This window comes from Suillus discolor (genome assembly GCF_016758755.1).
Source record: "Suillus discolor strain FC423 chromosome Unknown F5147scaffold_216, whole genome shotgun sequence".
Lineage (NCBI taxonomy): Eukaryota > Fungi > Basidiomycota > Agaricomycetes > Boletales > Suillaceae > Suillus > Suillus discolor.
Window position 1 is genome coordinate 1 of NW_024541463.1, and position 12,220 is coordinate 12,220.

The 12,220-nt window shown below is 50.4% G+C and overlaps 6 protein-coding genes across 6 annotated transcripts; all 6 read left to right on the forward strand.

Moving 5' to 3' along the window:
• Window positions 1-878: 878 nt before the first annotated feature.
• Window positions 879-1,412, forward strand: F5147DRAFT_559688 (uncharacterized protein; the record flags this gene model as incomplete). Its single annotated transcript, XM_041430567.1, has 1 exon — window positions 879-1,412. A coding segment is annotated over one exon (534 nt), but the record flags the coding sequence as incomplete, so codon positions are not given.
• A 39-nt stretch (window positions 1,413-1,451) lies between these two features.
• Window positions 1,452-1,943, forward strand: F5147DRAFT_138774 (uncharacterized protein). The gene is made up of 3 exons (XM_041428227.1): window positions 1,452-1,543; window positions 1,595-1,712; window positions 1,769-1,943. Exons 1-3 carry the CDS (start codon window positions 1,526-1,528, stop codon window positions 1,891-1,893), a joined length of 261 nt encoding a protein of 86 aa, XP_041284501.1. The 5' UTR covers window positions 1,452-1,525; the 3' UTR covers window positions 1,894-1,943.
• Window positions 1,944-3,467: 1,524 nt separating this feature from the next.
• F5147DRAFT_553154 (uncharacterized protein) lies at window positions 3,468-3,656 on the forward strand (the record flags this gene model as incomplete). The annotated part of the gene is made up of 1 exon (XM_041430439.1): window positions 3,468-3,656. A coding segment is annotated over one exon (189 nt), but the record flags the coding sequence as incomplete, so codon positions are not given.
• A 370-nt stretch (window positions 3,657-4,026) lies between these two features.
• On the forward strand, window positions 4,027-4,325 carry F5147DRAFT_554278 (uncharacterized protein; the record flags this gene model as incomplete). Its single annotated transcript, XM_041430467.1, has 2 exons — window positions 4,027-4,092; window positions 4,146-4,325. Coding segments are annotated over 2 exons (246 nt in total), but the record flags the coding sequence as incomplete, so codon positions are not given.
• Window positions 4,326-6,345: 2,020 nt separating this feature from the next.
• Window positions 6,346-6,697, forward strand: F5147DRAFT_731686 (uncharacterized protein; the record flags this gene model as incomplete). Its single annotated transcript, XM_041439411.1, has 3 exons — window positions 6,346-6,428; window positions 6,488-6,527; window positions 6,583-6,697. Coding segments are annotated over 3 exons (231 nt in total), but the record flags the coding sequence as incomplete, so codon positions are not given.
• A 1,354-nt stretch (window positions 6,698-8,051) lies between these two features.
• Window positions 8,052-12,077, forward strand: F5147DRAFT_589450 (uncharacterized protein; the record flags this gene model as incomplete). The annotated part of the gene is made up of 4 exons (XM_041432145.1): window positions 8,052-8,836; window positions 8,890-9,360; window positions 9,417-10,140; window positions 10,203-12,077. Coding segments are annotated over 4 exons (3,855 nt in total), but the record flags the coding sequence as incomplete, so codon positions are not given.
• Window positions 12,078-12,220: the final 143 nt, after the last annotated feature.

Here is a 12,220-nt window from a genome sequence, read left to right on the forward strand (position 1 = left end):
AGTATGGCTCGATTTATTGAAGTCTAATGTTCTAACTTTGTCCTTAAACAGCTTCCTTCTGCGGGTAATTGGGCTTTCCAAGTGGAATGGTGCCCACGAAATCCTGATCTCCTGGCTACCGCTTTCTTCGATGGCACGGTTGAGATTCACTCTGTCCAGTCTACGAATGATGCTACAGTTCCCCCTGTGACACCAAAACTCGATGGTGCAGATGTGTTTGACGTGCCAGGTCACTCCCGTACCACGGCTCCGACGCTCAGTCTCAAACAACCACCCAAGTGGCTCCGCCGCCCATCTTCCTGTTCGTTTGGGTTCGGCGGGCAACTCGTCAGCGTTGGTAATTTACCTGCAGCCTCAGGGAAAAACCAGAGCAGCGTAGTGCACATCCGAAAAGTTATCACAGAAACAGATATTGTCGACCGGGCGCAAAAGTTACAACAAGCTGTGGATACCAATACCTTGAGCACATTCGCAGAAGAGCGGGTACGCTCGGAGAAAGCTGGTGAAGATGGCTGGAAGGCCCTCTTTAGTTTGTTCCGTGCGAATTCGAGGGACGAACTTGTCACGCTGTTAGGTTACTCTAAAGAGGAGATCAAGGGGCGTGTCGAGGAAGCGGTTGCGAAGCTGAAGGAGGTTGCACCATAGCGTGGATGAAGCTGGGGCGGACCTAGCGAAACCCCACGAGCCAGTGGTGTCCTTTGCAGAACCAGAAGCACAATACGATGGCAGTGAAGAGGATTTGTCGACAATGGGTGTTGAAAAGACGCCTTCGGAGGTAAGCGCCAGCAGTTGCATCCGACGCCGTCCAGGTCACAGATGGTGAATCCACGACTACTGCTCCAAGTCTCTTTGGTGATGAAGGTGCCCTTGGTACACCCCAGATGGATACGGGTGCTGACTTCTTCAGCACAATCGGTGCTGCGCCCGAACTCGAAGTGCCTCATCATAACTACGGTCTTGATTCAAGTGTCGCTGCTACCATTGGGTCTGGTCCTTCGAGTGTAGCAAATAAGAACCTGAAGAACACGTTCAAGATCTACCCCTCTGACGAGAGTGAGACGGATGGGCTGGTGACGAAAGCACTGGTGCTTGGCGACTTCGAGTCTGCTGTTTCGTTGTGTCTTTCTGCCGAACGCTACGCGGACGCTATCCTACTCGCGATCAAGGGTGGCGAAGATCTTCTTCAACGCACCCAGAAGGCTTACTTCGAACGGCGTACCACCTCATATCCCTATCTTCGTTTATTCCAGAGCATCGTCACCAATGATCTCTCGGACATCGTACAGAATGCCGACCTGCGAGAATGGCAGGAGATATTTGTGGTGCTGTGCACCTTTGCGAGCCAGGAGGAGTTTTCGAACCTTGCGGAGCAACTTGGGAGTAGGCTGGAATTCCAGAGCAGTCTGATGCGTGAAGGCAGTGCAGACACATAGTGGATTATTAATTTCTAGCCCCTGGAGACCGGGCTCATATCCACGAGTCTGCGTTACCCATCCTCAATATCATTAACGAGCAACTCACACGGATGAAGCAGACGACGCAAGTACGTGATTGTCTTCTGTGATTGAAGCTCTTCTTTGACAATCTTCCATAGCCCCAACAAAGACGAATGCCCGATGACCTTCAGCGCCGGATCAATTCTCTATTCGATGCTTTGAATTGTGAAACATTATCCAAGCCTGTAGTTGACCAGTTGCTTGTTTTGGCCAGAGGTACGTGTTTCCGATCAATACGCTTGGGCAATCCTGATTCAAGGGTTGCTTGACAGCCATGGAGGCGCATGACCGAGATGCCGCATTGTCTATACATGTCGACCTTCTCACTCGTGGCTCGCAGACAGACGACATTGGCTTGTGGATGTCGGCGATCAAGCAGCTCATTATTCGCATGTAAAAGTCTGTTACGAGTCGGCTTGAAATGTGTTGTTTTACTATCCACAGGACTATTTAGATTGACGGTGTCGGAAATTGTTGATTCAGTAATGTTAAGTTTCCTGAGTGTTAGTGGTGATAAGTGGTATAGGTAACTCCGAGCTGGATGGTTTCTTATCCTTTTGCGCTGAAACTTGTGAACATTGCCCTTGCAAGTTGGAACCAAATCATCCGACATGCAACTGAGGCTTGGGCCAGACGCTGCAGTACGTCAGATAAGTTGTGCCTTTAAATCGGATGACTGTACGGCGGATAACCGGATATTATTGACTGCGAGTTCAACGTTCCACTCTGAACGTTGACTTCTGAGCCCCACTTGCTGTGCACCCTCTGTTACTTGTGACGTTCTAGCTGATAACACAGTCCGACCACCGACTGTTTCTGAAAACTGGAAATAGGGGAAATGCATCTTAATCAAAGATGACATTGACAGCGTCAATTTGGCGCTGGTCTGACAACCACTTATAATGTATTATTTAGTCCGGTTATTACTTGACTAGTTGGCAAAGACTTGATCATGTTCTGTCAACCTGACACTCGCATGACAACCAGTTATAATTGATTATCAAGTCTGACTATTATTCAACTGGTCGACATAGACTTGATCATCCTCTATCAGTCCGGCACTTCCCTGGCAATACATTATCGTATATTATCTAGGCTGACCAACACTTCGCTGACTGACTAAGATTTATCAACTCCGCCTAGTCATACCACCGACTCCCCAATTTCCTGATGGTGTGTTTATCTTATCTCCTAGCGCGTGGCAGATGCTCTTCAAGTTGCCTACATAGAAACGCCATAGCTATCTTATGATAAATGACCTGACTAATCCCCGCATTCCTGACTTACTGTTTTCTTCATATTTCTACAGCAACACCCAACGAGTATATCCGCGGCGCTACCCTACGTTTCCTTTTAGAAGATATCTAAAGGTGCTGAACTCCCTGCTGCGGCAGCTGTCTTGAGCACCGTCGCTCATCCGTTCCCAAGAACGCCGTATTCGCCGTGTACATTATCTACCACGAATACGAACACCTCATCCCAGATGCTCCCGAGCTTATGCAAACTTTCATCGCTGCAGAGTCTGACGCGACGTGCAAGCGTAACGCATTCGTGTTTCTCGCTCACTGTGCGATACTGAAGGCTGTCGAGTGGGTGTACGATCAGCTGACAAGTCTAGACGAGCTCTTGCATATGAGCATCACAGAAGTTACCAGGCTGTATTGTAAGAATGATACGACCCATCGAGTGAGCCCTCTTCACTCTGAGTTATCTTGCTCCTCCTCCCTTCTGTCGTCTTGCAGCCGTGATACATCAGATGCGCGTTTGAGTTGTTGAACTCATCGTCGCACGCATCAAAGCATGACGCTGCTACGACACTCACCACACTCACGCAGAACCCGGCTGCTGTGAAAGGTACGTTCACGATAAGGTCGCATGCACATGTTGGCTCATCTTAGTTTTCAATAGCCGCATCGTGGTTGGTCTCGCAGTCCTCCGCGTTACTGTGGTCCAGGACTGATTTTGGGATAGGCCCTGGAGTACAGGCAACTTCTCATCCAGTCGATCCACGTATTAGCGGTCAAGTTTTCTGAGGTGGCTGCAAGCGTCGTCCATGCACTCATGGAATTCCTCGGGGACTCGAACAACTCCTCTGCGCTGGACAACTTTCCCTTTGTCTGGTTTATTTTTTCCCTCCTGGTTTCCGCATCTTATTTGACTAACATATGCACAGCGAAGTGGTCGAGAAGTTACCGCATCTCCGGCAGTCCATATGCAAGAAGCTCACTGGAACTTTGACAGAGATTAAATCCGGCAAAGCTTCTCCAGTGCAAATTTAATTTTTTCTCTCTCCAATTAACGCTCCCTCTACGCTGAAGAATACACGTGTGCATAGACATCTGTGATAGGGAGAGTCCTAGAGCACGGTTGAATGTGGACGCGGCTTTTCGAACAGCGCCGCTCATTTTCATTGCGGTTTCGAGCAGTAGTCGATCGGTTAGCTGGGTATCCGCTTCCTTGCACCATCTTATATGTGCGGTCTGCATGCTTCCTCACAGATATCAGGTATTTGGCATTATCTGTGTTCGCGTCCAACCGATATCCTGAATTGGATGTGTGCAGCATGGAAGTTCATTTCTGCGAGATTATAGACCTCGTATGTACCTTCACTCATCAAATCGAACTGAGCTAATCCATTCGGACCCCCAGCCTAGACCCGACACACACAGTGCCGTCCCGAACTCCTCGCTCATTGTCGCATGCACAGCGACCAAATCCAATACCTCTCGGCACACCCTTAACTCACGGCCGGTTTCGTACACCGAGGTCCAGACGGTTCTCCGGGGGCGTGGAATCGACCTCACGCACAAGTGTTTCCTTATCCTGCAGGGTGAAGTCAAGTCTATCGCGCAGATGAAGCCTGAAGGCACTCCTGAGCACCACGACGGACTACTCGAGTGCCTAGAGGATATTATCGGTACTGCTGTGCTCAAAGCACTGATGTCTGCTTTTGTTGAAGTGGTTTGGCTGGGAGAGAAGAGAGCCGCAAATGCAGCCAGGTCGTGATGCACCAGTCCCAACAACTCAATCAGGGCCGCAACGCTACCATCTATCTCGACTTTGCCTCCCTCGGGCGCCTGAAGTGTGGCCCTAACGACAAGGAGACGTGGCATGCAAGAGCCAAATCCATCTCCGAGTGCATCATGGGCGTCAAGGTCAGCTGCCAATGCAATCCTTGCCATGAGAATGGTCTTGCTGATATACTTCGAAGCAATGGTACACCAGGCGCAAGGCTGATGCAGATTGCTACATGGGCGAGGAGTTTTGTGAAAAGATATCATTAAATTCGAACATACACTCTAGGTTAATGCTACACGACCAATTCAGCCACGTCCGTCTGCTTATCGGGTCCCCCAAGGTCTTTTTCGTTGCAGATCATTCTCATGTATGTTGTCACTATCATTTCGATTTTGTGTTCTTAACCTCTGCGTTCTTAGTCTTCTGCATGACGCCGTCCTCGCTCCTTGGCACCGTCAGGCAGCACGTTTCTCGGTCGCTTATTCGGTCGTAGCTCCTCCAATACTCATGATATTCGCTGCAAAATCTCTCCCACTTTGGGCTTGCCGCCACGACTGACTGCCCACTGTCAGAAAACGCTGAGAAGAAACGACTCTGCATGCCAGATAGTCGTGATGTAATCGCAGTAGAAGATGAAGGAGTCACCCTTACCTGTGGAGGTGAGTTCGGGGGGGATGTATTTGAATGCGAGGGAGACGAGGTAGTATCCGGGACCTAGAGACAAGTTATCTTTGCGAAGTTGACGGAAGACCCATGAAGCATAGTCTTTAAATTTGTGATTTCACGTCAGGTGTAGAGTGTGAATCTTTGGCACGACGAGTACTTTGAGTTGCGTTGAGCTGGACGTGCGAGGGGCCGCGAGGGACTGAAGGCGTCGTACAGAAAAATGATCACTGGATAGACGCTACTTAATCTGACACATCTTCGTACAGAATGGCAAACAATACGTAGCTGAGGATATGACCTTGGATGTGTTTCGTACCCACGTCCATAGAATGCTGAATGCAAGTGGATAATGCTAAATTATACAAAATGAACAGCACAACGCTAGAAGCAGAAACATGACCGGTCGTCCCCATGCTCTCCGGTGGCAGGCTGTACTGTAGTAGCTGGTCGTTGCGAATCAGGGTTCGGTGAGGGAGGATCAAGATATTCATCGGGTACTACATCGTCGTCTTCACCCGCAACAGCGTTGCGCTGTAAATTCATACATTAGACGTCAGATAAAACGAGAAAATGAACGGGACATGCCTCTTTAGCCTGCGCGAGAGGAACGTCAACGATGCGGGGCTCCGCGTGACCTCCACGAACAGGCCACCAGGATGATGCGAAATAAACAAGAGAAAGAGACATACATACATCTAAGGGATCGCGAGATTGATCATGATGTACTGGGTTCGTATGAGGAGAGAAGCGAAGAAGTTAGCTGAGGCGAACGAAAGTGGGTTGTCGTAGATCTATTGTAGGCAGTTGGCAAGCCGTCCGAGGTCAAGACGCGCGGAGTAATGTTTGACACACAATTTCGCAAAAGCAACAAGTAAGAGTCGATGCAGAAGATTTTGAGAAACTCAAGCAGCAGGGCGGAAAGCAGGATGGCCGTGCTCGTTTCTTGGCGTCACGCATCCCTATTGGGCCAGGTGAAATTGACGCGGCCCTGCCGCGCCTGCCGCGGTCGTGACGCGCCTGTGACGCGGCACTGACGCGGCATGTGTGACGCGGCACTGTAACAAATTCCTAGGTACAGATCATGTTCAAACAACTTCATATGTCATTCCAAACACTTTGAATCTTCGTTAATGATCAACATGTGAGTGTCTGCCTGCGTACAGGCTCTATAGGGCTGTATTCACTTCTCACCAAATTTACAGTGCTTGTCCTCTGTGTTCCCACTACCAGTATGCATCTTGCACGTCAGTACGTCAGTCCTGTATTGTTGTATTACCTCTAATGCGTTCATCTATGTTGGTTTTCAGATGCAGTGTCAAGTGTTGTCTCACTGCGTCAAGTTTCAACGTCACCCTGTCAAGTTCAATCTACTCTCTATACTCTGCACCACCGTCACGTCAAGCTACTCAAGCCACAACCATGGCATTGCCAGAAGCCTCGTGTAGGCTGGGTCAAGCACCACTCACACCACGACAAGTTCTCCAAAACATCTTCGCAGTCTCTGTACTAATATCAACATTCACATTCTATGCCGCGTCAAGGCCTACTATCAGTGCCGCGTCAACCATAGCACATACCGCGTCAGTGCCGCGTCACATGCGCGTCACGCCGCGTCAAACCTCGTCAAGGCTCGTTAGTGCCGCGTCAAGGCTCGTCAGTGCCGTGTCAGTGCCGCGTCACGACCGCGGCAGGAAAATAGCTACGCCCATCCCTATTAAGCAGTAGGACTTCGAACACCTCATGGATGCCGAATATTGGTAATAAATAAGTAGTAATCAACGGCGCAAGCGCTATATTTCATCGTGCCCGTACCAGATCAGACTCACTCTCTACACAATGTTAGCTTAATCCTTTTAGAACCTTCTCCCATTCATTGATCTCAGCCGCAACCTGCCGTACGGTATGCTTACCAACTTGAAGAGACCTGAAGCTTTTAAGACACGACCGTGGGACACCACTTCGTTTGTTCGCAAACAATCTACCTGCGAAGATGGCGGAGAGCAACGGTCATTGTAGCATTTGCTGCATAGATGTTAGCAATTTGGAATCTCATCGTGTGCAATTACATTCGGCGTACTGCCGGTTCAAGTTCTTCGAGCATCCCAACGTACCTGCTGTTGTTGCCCGCCGGGACGATGGCACTTTCCAATGCCCAGCGTGTCTTCAAGCTTTTGCGACTTATGCAAAGATTTACAATCATGGGACGAGAACGAAGACTCTAAACCACATGGTTTTGGTGACCAAGTGGGTCAAAACACGTGTGGGTACATGCCAGCAGTTTGGGGTGTAGGCGATCTAACTTTCGGACGCAGGCAATTAAACAAGAGAGTGATCTCGAGGATGATGATGAAGAAAGTGAGCCTGAGGAAGAGGACACTGAAGACCAGATGTATGAAGAGGACGTTATTGACGACTCTTTACTGGCACCTGTAGATGAAGACTACGAAATGGCTTCGTCATCATTTTTAAGAAACTCGTATACTCCACTCACCTTTCCTGAATCCTCCCCTCCTGCCATCCCTGTTACACGGACTCATCCCAACAATTTGATCGTGGAGTCGAGCACTCAGGGCTCGGCTGATCGGGGCCTGCAACCCTCTCATCGGCAGCTGTCGACGGCAGCCTTTGCACAGCACGTGGTACAGAGTCCAAACGAAGACGATAACTTCGAGGTCACTGCGCCACCTCCGTCTCAATTCACAAAGGTTGATCCCGGGGCTAAGCCAGCACCAGCAAGGATCGAGACCGTTCTGAGTCAGTGTCACTTATATTTCTTCCTGCGTTCGAGACGCTAAATCAACTCTCGACGCAGACCCAGCCGACATTCGAGTCTTTGGTCCGCAGCCTGCTGATAGCAAGGGCATATTTGCTATTCCCTACGGTCACCCGTCCATCTTCACCTCGGCATTTCTGAATATGGTTGCCTGCGTCATATATAAACCCCTCGGGTTACTTATATGCATAATTTGTGAGATCGGTATCTCCACTAAATGTCTCTCTTCCCACCGACAGAAGCATCACGACGTGCCCGCGCTTACCGCCGAACAGATCTCGGCGTTGGAGGCCTACAAACTTCATGAGTCGGACATCTTCGAGGACTGGGACAATGCCAGCCCCGTTGTTCCCGGGATCCCCTATCAAGAAGGATATATGTGCACGTTTCAGGGCTGCTGCTTCGCCACCACCTCAGAGCAGCGTATCCGAACTCACAACAACCGTCATCTCACTCGCAACAATTGGAAGAGCTGCACTGTGCAGGCTCTTTATGCCAGCATGCAAATAAAGTACCCGGTAGTCGTCCCTGACTCTCCTCCTGCACTACATGCAGCTCCACCAGGGTCTCAAGATTTGCTCGACCAGGTGGAATCCTTCTACGAGCAGCACCGCGTTCTGCACAAGGGACGTTTGGGACCGCCTATGGACAGAGCTCACCTGAACCCTTTTCTGGCCAAGTATAACTGGCTGGAGGTGATCAAGGATGAGTCGCCTTCTGATATCGTGGAGTGGGTAAAGATGCCTGAGAGAGATGAAGGCGAGTTGACCGGCATCCTGCCGTGTTTTCAGCGTTATTTTGGCGAGATAATCAAGCTGCTGACCGATGAGAATGCATTTCGAAAGACTCGGATACTGCGGGCTGTCAACACCACAAAATCTCTGTGCGTTTTTTCCCTCTATCCATTCATTCTTGGCTGATGGTGCCATGACCCAGCCATGACCTCAATAATCGACCCTTCAAAGCACCGATGCGAAAGCAAACGGTCCACCGCTACGTGGCAACATTTGCCAAGTTGATCGCATTTGTATGTCGAGCAAAGGACGGTCATCTCAAACGTGCCAGCAACTCCACGGTTCGAAAGGTAGCTCTGGCGAGCAATATACAGCGCCGTAGCAAGCAACTTCTTATCAGCATGGACGAACGCCAGGCCGCTCATTCAGCTTCCCATGAGCTGGCAATGGTACTGCTAACGACACTGTATCCGCCTACGACGCCTCTTGAATGCCCAGGCAAGCTCTTTCTCATCTTCAGCTGCGTCAAGCTTTCCGGTCAAATACTGGATCCCATCCACATAAATCCATTTATGAGCGAGTTGAGATGGTGTTTGAGAGCCGCGGCTTTCTATCAGATTTGTCTGTTGTTCGAAAACGCTCCCACTTTGATTTTGGAGAACAATCCACAGGCGTGCGTGTTACCCCTCTCTTGTCTTTGACTGATGGCTGACTTGACTCGACGAACAGTCTGATTGAAGAAGTCCACAGGTGGCTCCGGGATGATTGCATGAATCTTTTTGGCGACCTGCTGGAGATAGGACATTTTCTCTCGTTTGTCACTGCCAACACGTCCCTGCTTCCCCGAATGATGTGGGCAGATCTTGAAGGCTCCGCTCTCAGTTTTGATGGACGACTTATTGCTATTGCCGACGTCGTAAATCTGTACCGCATCCTCATGGAGGAGACAAAGGTTCAGCTGTATGAAGTTGTGCTATTGGGGGCTGCTTTACCGAACATCGATCAGGAGCACATTTACGATGATTTGAGTTGCCTTGATCAGGACTACTCATTTCTATCCGACAGAAGGAACCGGTTCTGGGAGCATGGATCAGCGTTGATGAAAGAAATGATGTCGACTTTCTCTAAGCGTTTTGTCGCGTCGCACAACTCTAGCGGCGTGGTGTGGCACCAGGGCCAAGTCAGGCGCTGGATGAAGGATTGCGAGGACTGCCTTCAGAAGCTTTTTCTTCTCTATCATCTGGGCTCTGGACAGCCTGCTCGAGGCACCGAGCTTGCCATCATGTCCTGGAAAAACACCAACATTCACCCTAGGAACGTCTACTGGTTCTCCGGCCATTTGAACTTCGTGTCGCGCTATAACAAAACTCAGACCAACCAGGAGAAGGAGCGGGTCATTTCTCGGAGCATGCCTCCAGAAGCTGCTCAGCTGATGATAGCGTACCTCACGTTCGTCCCAAAGGTTCTGACCACCTTTGTCACATGTCCGAACCCTAACTGACCTTTGTCTCAAAGACTTTAGCCGTGCTCGCTCTCTACCTCAGCTCCGATGGGCAAGACTTTCAGTCTTCCGCTGGATATGAAGAACATCTGTTTAACGGGCTGCATGGGCCATGGGACTCGGATGACTTCTCCGACATCCTTATCGCCCATACCGGTAGACCAGTCTCCGAGGGTGGACTGGGTCATCCCATGGGCCTGGCCGACATTCGGCACCTTCTTATTGGCGTCATGCGCAAGAACTGCAAACGTCTTGTATCTGATCTTGACTTAGAACACTACTTTGACGAGCAGAGTGGGCACCAGGGGGAGGTTGCAAGGGGGTATGCGGTTGACCACTCATATGTCCAGTCCGTCTCAAGCGATCACCTGCAAAAGTTTGTGGCTCTTAGCCGCGCTCATCACGCCCTTCTCTTCCCTCCAGCTGCTCCTGCCACCTCCCTGCCAGGCCACTCCCCGCAGGAAAAGCCGCTTCCCATCGATGTTGATGTTCATATGCTATCGGAATTAGCTATCGCGCCTCTGCAATCTGCCCTAACGCCCTTGGTGGTGAAAGCGATATCAGACGCTTTTGCAGCATATACCTTTCGTCAAACCTCTCAGCCAGTTCAGGAGCTCTGTGCAGGTCCCCCTCCCATCAACCCCCTGCGCTTTCAGGAACTTCGGTGCCTCATGGGTCGTAATGCTTCCTTTAAATCCATAGAGCAGGCCCGTGCTTCGGAGGCTGTCAGTGCCAGGCTCAAGGACCTAATCATTGTCCTCGGCACTGGGGAGGGAAAGACCCTTCTTTATATGATGCCAGCAGTCAGCATTGCGGAGAAAAACCTTGCATCAGTTGTGATCGTTCCTCTCAAGGCCTTATTGGATGAGCTTCGCGCTCGCTTTGAGGACAAAGGCCTGCTCACCTTGACCTGGAGCCCTGGAACAAAGACTTATGACGCCAGGACCATCTTTGTTTCTGTGGAGCAGCTAGAATGTCCATCGTTTTTCGATTATCTCCGAGAAGGTGTTCAGAAAGGCGCTCTCTCCCGCATCGTCATAGAAGAATCTCATTATGCCTTAACCTCCAAGCGCTATAGACCATGTCTGCTGCTTATGCCCCGCCTGCGCCAACTCCCCCTACAAATTGTTGCATGTACAGCAACACTGCCTCCCGCCACCATCCCCCGATTCTTGCAACATTTCCAGATGCTCTCCGGTGCTACTGAGATTATCCGCGGTGACACTACTAGGAAGGATATTTCATTCAATGCATTCACCATTGTGGCCGGTCAGCTTGCCATTCCCTCCTCGCTGCGCTTTCGAGATGCCCAGAAGCGAGAGCAAAGTTACCTCGCGTGGCTCGCGGGCTTGCTTCTGAATTTACCGGTAGCGGATAAAATACTTGTGTTCTGTCAAACGAAGGCGACTGCTCAGGCAATGGCCAAGGCCTCAAACACTGAATTTTACCATTCAGAGCTGCCCGACGAGGAAAAAAAGAAAACCCTGGACGGCTTCAAAGTTGGTGTTGGCGCGCTCCGCGTGCTCTACACTACGTCGGCACTCTCTGCGGGCTTAGATATCCGGGACATACGAGCAATTGTCCACCTGCGTAAGCCAAGCAACATGCTGGATTACGGGCAAGAATTTGGTCGCGGATGCCGGGATGGCAAACCAGGATGGTCGTTTGTATTTCATGACCCAAAGCAGAAGCCTTTGGCTTTACAGGCAGGTCAAGATGATACCGGGGTGTCGGAGATGGCTTCATGGTTGTCCGTACCAGCGTGTAGGAGATTAGGTTTGTCGTCGTTCTTTGATGGCAGGGCTTCTAGCTGCCTTGAAATGGTGACGGTGCAACTTTGTGATATCTGTCAGATGATGGTAGCCAAGGTATTATTAATGCTCTCATAACATTCTAGATCTTCTGACCACTACTCCGCAGAGTATCTATGACCCATCTCTGGCTATGCTTCCAGCACCAGAGCCTCCTTCTGTACTCCACCAACTCCGGCTGGTTGCACCCCCTCGACCCCCACTGCCAGCGCCCCCTCTGC

What these genes read in the sequence shown, in the direction of transcription:
- F5147DRAFT_138774 (XM_041428227.1), top strand. An exon ending in GTTGCTTGTTTTGGCCAGAG is followed by an intron (nt 1,713 to 1,768) that starts GTACGTGTTTCC and finishes GTTGCTTGACAG; the next exon opens with CCATGGAGGCGCATGACCGA.